Raw genomic sequence first — 6,136 nt, 5'->3', positions numbered from 1 at the left:
AGAGAGGCTGCTTCCGGTGAGACCCCCGGCTCGATAGTAGTTTTGCATCAAGCCTTGGACATAAGGCACATAGCACTCAATCATCGGGACACCGGCTGATCGGTGCATGTGCCCTTGTCTTTCGGCTATCAACGCCACCACATGATGCCTGATTAACCTTCCGCCACTTTTAACGTTATTTTCACGAGATTAGTAAAATAACGTCAAAATTAGTGCAATTTTACTTTTGCCCACCCGAGGGCTCACACATATATACATTATATGCGCGCACCGCAAGCAGGGCATGGTTTGGAAAGGAATAAAGGTTGTAAAGTGGAGGATAGGCTTGTGAATGGTGTCATCTGTAGTACTTGGGATTGGCAGAGATCTCCTGAGTTGGCTATGGAGGTGGTGGAGCTTAGAGAATTACTATTGCTCTGTCAGAATGTGGTTCTGGTGGAGGGAGATGACTCGGTCAGCTGGGATCTTGACTCGTCTGGTACGTTTTCGGTTTCGAGTATAAAGGCGAGAATCAGTGAGGTTAGTGTTTGCCAGCCCGAGTACAAAATTGAGTGAAATAATTGGGTGTCCGGAAAGGTAATTATTTTAGCATGGTGGGCAGAATTGGATAGGGTTCATGTTTTAACTTTATTGGCTAAACGGAACATTTCGTTGGAGTCGGTAGACTGTCCGGCATGCGGTGAGGTGGAAGAAACGACCGATCACGTTTTTATCTCGTGTGGTTTGGCACAATCGGTTTGGCATGCTATTTCCACATGGTGTAAAGTATCAAATTTATTCGCTTTTTGTGTCCGAGACATTATCGAGCTCCATAAATATGCTAAGTTTCCAAAGAGAAAAGCGAAGGCGTTTTATGCGGTTTGTCTCGCTACATTATGGTGCTTGTGGAAGTCGAGAAATGATATAGTGTATAACGGCGTGATGATTACTGTAGAAAGTGTTGTGGAGGACGTTAAAGCGCTTAGTTTTCTTTGGGTTAAAAATAGAGCTAAGAGCTCTTCGTTCTCTTGGGCGGACTGGGTTAGATTTTCAGTGTAGCGGGGGTGGGTGGTTTTATTTCTGGTGTGGTTTTTGGCCAGATTATAGTATCTTGCTATGTTGGTCCGCTTTGTAACTTTATAAGTTTCTTTAATATATTGTTTTCGTTGGCCGTTCAAAAAAAATATTGGATCCGTTTTAAATATATTTGCAAAATTGAATCAACCAAATCATTAAATACCGACCCATCTAATCTTATTATACTTTTCAATAATAATAAAATAATATCATTAAGAATGGGAATTTGAAATATCAGTATCTATGCTAGCATTTTATTTTTTTAATATTATATATAATTATTTAATATCTTTAATTTCAAAGGAATGTGATTTTCAAAATATTACACACTATAAAGTGTCTACATTTACTGAACCAATCAATTTAGCGAATGACTGTGACATTAATAATTGTTATTAAAACGACTTTAAAAAACATCTTTGAAATGTTTATTTTGTTTGTTGTTCAAGAAATCAGTATTGGTTCATCTATCCAGGACCAGAAACTTATTTCTGTTGGTTTGTTAAATATATCTGTTTTGACTGGTTCGTCAAGGCTGATACCTTTTTTTTCCAAACTTCCTATTGATGGCTAATTATAATAGACCGACAAAAAATAGAAGCCATTTAATCGAGTAGCTAAAAGTATTTAATTTTGGGGACTAAATTTTATACGTTAAAAAAAGGAGGCTAAGAGAGGAAAAATGGAAGCCGGCTAAGTAATTAATCGGGAAGGCAAAGGATTCAATTTTAGCGGCTAAATTTTCGCGACAAATAGGAATAAAAGAAAATGGCTAAGTGAAGTTTTAGCTGGCTAAGAGGGAAAATAATGAGCCGGCTACAAATATTCCGAATCCGGCTAAGAGTCTAGGATGACGGCTAAAAAGCTAGAGTTGTAGGATAAGTTTAATCGTGTTTGACACGTGTCGAATATGTATTGGTTGAAAGTATGTCATATTCACTTTTCTAGAAAATTCAGTGCCCATAAAGTGTCAGCTAAGGCTTAACTGTATAACCGTTTCTTCTAGCGTTTCGCTCATTTATTGAACCAAAACTCAATGATTATGAAGATGTAGGCTAAAACAGACATGTCTATTCTCAAAATTCTTGTCAAACATGTTCATTTTACTAAATTTCCCTTTTGTTAACTTGTAGTTCGTACTTATTATTAATTCGGTCCTTATTTTAGAATGCCGCACTTGTTAACAGGCAAGTCCCTTTCAAACATTAATTAAAATGGTTGGAATATATCATCATAACTTTACTCTTTAGAACTGGACCATTGGAGGTTCCAGTAAATGTATTCGTCGTTATAATTCGTCATCAATACGATAAAACAAGTCAAGAAAATAACAATATGCTTGTTTAAATACAATGAAAATAACAATAAACATGCCTAGTAAAATTCTTACAAATAACTAAGCTAGTATTATGGTATGCTAAGTATAGGATGTAATAGTACTTACAACTCAAAGAATAAATAAGTTGCTTTTAGATAAACCTCTAGTTTAAAAACCACATTTATGAAACCGAATAAAAGAAACAAAAAGATAAACACTAGACCTCTAACTAGCAGAGGAAAAAAAAACAAAAAAGTACAATAAAAAATATGTAATAATAATAAGTATATAAATAAAAATAATGATAATAGTAATGCATAATAGAGAATATAATATATTAGAAATAAAATATTACAGTAATATACTTTTTTAAATAAACCAGCAGAGTACACAATTAAAACCAAATTCTATAACACAACAATGACGAAAATGAAATGAATACTACACAAAACAAACGACATGAAAATAATGTGAAAATTTAAATTCCTACAAAATGATAATTATAAACTTTCTTTGTCCATCTATGTTTAGGAAATCGAATTCCTCCACCTTCTTGGTGTCTTTCTAGCCTGCGTCACATTAGTCGGGCTCTCGACATTATTTTCGGCCGTACTCAGCTTCGTAATCTTGCTCAGCTTCTTCCATCCACTCGACCATGCAGAATGATGTTTCGGTTTATTCACCTTATCAAACTGCCGTTGCAAATTCTCCATCTCATGTTGCAGTTCCAGATACTTGGTCTTGACAGTCTCCAACTCGAACTTAAGCGTGTTTATGTCCTTTTTAGCTGCAGCCCATCCTTCCTGAAATGACTGTGGCGTTCCTTCTAGCAATGTTTTCCTGTTTTGAACCATCGGTTGGTATTGTGGACCAGCGGTTTCTTTAACCGAGTTGCTTGCGATGGCGTTGCTGATCTTCACCTGCTCGGAGAAAAGAACCTGCACTACAACTCGGAGTGGGAGCCTCTCGTTTTGTGCAGCGTGCATGCAAGCGTCCATCGAGAGCTTTTGGCAGTCCATCACTCTGCATAGCCTTTTTCGTTCGTGTTCAGAAAGAGTCGGGTGAGCCTGTCACATAAACATGAGCTCTAGTAATAATGAAACATATATGTTATCTTTTCATGTAACATATTTACCATTTTGATCACAATATTCAACTAAAAAGAAAAAAAAGTTATTTGAAATGTATATTATGTACTCTTTCTATCATTTTAAAAGATAAATATGAGTTAGTCCCTGCATCCACGTTTCATGTTGACACAAACTTTTTTAGTGACCAATGGCCCCAACCTAGAGGGGAACAGAACAAAAAAAAAAGTCTGATTTTATTTAGTAATCAATGGCCCTACTTTTTGTTATGATAAAAAAAACTATTAAATATAAAAAAAGTCTAAAAATCTAAAGTACAAAACAAAAGGCTTATAAAAAAGAGGCCTGTACTTTTTTTTTCTTGTTTTCAGTTTGCCTTCAAAATGGTTAAACTCCCCTAATTAGTGTTAACTTTATATTAAAGATGGTTAAACTTAATAAGCGAAATAATGAACTTTAAAATACCTTGAGATACGAATCGATAGCGCGATACAATCCATCGTCGCAACTCCTTGCTGATTCGGGCAAAGCCTCGGCCAGCACTTGAAACTTTGTCAAAGAAAGGTTCGGATCCCTCGAGACCTCGGTGAGGTAGCTATCCACGAGCCGAGCGACTCTCATTTTCGCATTTGAGTTATTACTCCGTTGCATTAAACCTTCTTGTGACGATTGACGACCCAGGTTCTCGGTTTCCATTTGTTCTTGAACCAGGAAATGCTCCAAAAGCCTTTGAACCAAATCAACATCATACATGGTTTCGGCTTTGTTGTAACAAGGGATCAAAAGATCAGCCAAACTCGCCTGTTCGAATTGCATCCCAACTCGTTTTTCGAGCTCTGTAACGAGTGCGGGAGCCACCTTCATCAAGTTAGCCATTCGCAGTAACTGAAGAAGGAAGCTGCAAGAAACACTATCCTTTTGGGGAGGAATTATGCTTATTAGGCTTTCAATTATCATTCTTTGATCTCTCATTTGACTAGTTGACGAAAGATCGTCTCGGTTTCCGGCTACAATCATGTGCAGCCCCCCTTTCCAGTGGCCCGAAACCGCCACTCCCGCCATCCCACCACCAATACTACTTCCTTCTTCAGTTAAACCACTAGCCCCCTCTTTAATCAACCCGGGAAGCGATTTAGTGGCGTAGTGTGTAATTGCCGCTCCAATAAGTTCATACCGCATTCCTTTCACTTTAATCGCAGTGATCACTCTCACGAAGTGATCGATTCTAAGAATCGAAACATCTTCAAACCACCAGTCTGACGGAACTGGGGTTCTGCTCGGGCTGGAATCTTTCATCTCGTTCCAGCCCGGGCTAGAAGCCTTGATTGGTTTCCCGGTGTACTGCCACCGGATACCTTTTGGGTTCGCACACGCTTTCCACGCAATCGACTCGCTGCATCTCCTAACAATCTGGAGATTCTCAGCCCACGGCGACAAAGATTCGCAGCTTTTAAGTACGAGGATTGAATCTCTCCATGATGACAAAACCACATAACTGAGAAAAGCTTCGGTTTTGAATATTAGATTCCCTTCTTCCAAATCCTCAGTCATTTCCAGATACTCGGCTGCACACCTGAGGCCAGAGATGTTCGTGGCGGTCAGATCAACCGCGATATCATAGCAGAATTTTGCCGCGAGTTCAAAGGCTTCTGGACCACCTGGTATGTCATCCATGGCTATCTTGCTCAAATCTAATTCTCTTGAATCATATATTATTCTGTTCATTTTTCCACTTCTTGAAAGAAGGGGATACTTAGAAGAAGTTTAAATAAGAGGAAAAGAGTATGAATCAATTAATAATATTACACACAATATGTTTGATTAAGTTAAAAGCTTTATGACTATTATATACCTTATGCAAATGGAAAGAAACATCACCAATCTGGACCAAGAAATCACTTGGAACATCAGTTGCAACAAACCAAGATTTGCCTCTTTGTTCGAACCGATCGGTCTGGACGCCATGTTTCGTCAAAGAAAGAACACCATTTTCGTAGTCTCTAGCAACAGATTCAGACTCTGAATCCCACATGATGGTGACAGTAAAACCCTAAAGAAGTCTTGGAAACTTGCGGGTGAGGATGATTATTGGTGGTGGGTGACTCAAAAACGGTAGAATATCACATGGGTTTTGGTTGGATTTATAGAAAGAATATGCAGTTTGAAGAACAGTACAGGCTGTGAGGTAATGGGCATAAACATGAAAGTGTTTTTGGAATGGATTTTGTCAGATTTTGAGAGCTTTATGTTTGAAGTATATGCACATTGAGATGGTACAATCAGTTACTACTACTGACTACCTTGCAAATCTACTTAAAGATCGGCGCACGTGCCTTATCTAACACAAAGATTATTTATGTCCTAAATTCTCGTTAATTAAAAAATATTAGGGACAATGAAATTTAATGGTAAAACATGATGATTACATGATGCAGGGACAACTCGAACTCAGATTAGTTAAAAGATGGAAACTGTCAAATTGTCTTGTAAGGCTGGGGGTATACCCCATTTTTCCTCACGCGTGAGTTGAGGTGGATGTTGGATCGTTCCTATTAGCAGATTGTCACGCGCGATGAGCTTTAAGACACCCCCCCTCCCTTTTTTTTCTCACGCGTGACGTGAGCTTGGTGACCATGGACACACAGCGCAGTCACCTCTCCCTTTTTTCTTTTTC

General features: G+C 38.2%; 2 protein-coding genes across 2 annotated transcripts; one reads left to right on the top strand and one right to left on the bottom strand.

Moving 5' to 3' along the window:
- The first annotated feature begins 261 nt into the window (after positions 1 to 261).
- Positions 262 to 1,038, top strand: LOC143579598 (uncharacterized). The gene is made up of 2 exons (XM_077062855.1): positions 262 to 519; positions 577 to 1,038. The coding sequence occupies exons 1-2, from the start codon at positions 262 to 264 to the stop codon at positions 1,036 to 1,038; spliced, it is 720 nt and encodes a 239-aa protein (XP_076918970.1).
- Positions 1,039 to 2,738: 1,700 nt separating this feature from the next.
- LOC143579597 (root phototropism protein 3-like) lies at positions 2,739 to 5,876 on the bottom strand. Its single transcript, XM_077062854.1, has 3 exons — positions 5,315 to 5,876; positions 3,928 to 5,214; positions 2,739 to 3,441 (listed from the first exon to the last, which is right to left on the bottom strand). The coding sequence occupies exons 1-3, from the start codon at positions 5,492 to 5,494 to the stop codon at positions 2,902 to 2,904; spliced, it is 2,007 nt and encodes a 668-aa protein (XP_076918969.1). The 5' UTR covers positions 5,495 to 5,876; the 3' UTR covers positions 2,739 to 2,901.
- Positions 5,877 to 6,136: the final 260 nt, after the last annotated feature.

This window comes from Bidens hawaiensis, unplaced genomic scaffold (genome assembly GCF_021521415.1).
Source record: "Bidens hawaiensis isolate Kalapana, Puna unplaced genomic scaffold, B.hawaiensis_p1.1 tig00029882_1, whole genome shotgun sequence".
Classification (NCBI taxonomy): domain Eukaryota; kingdom Viridiplantae; phylum Streptophyta; class Magnoliopsida; order Asterales; family Asteraceae; genus Bidens; species Bidens hawaiensis.
The sequence above is the reverse complement of the archived record's forward strand: the minus strand, read 5'-3'. Positions and strand labels throughout refer to the sequence as shown.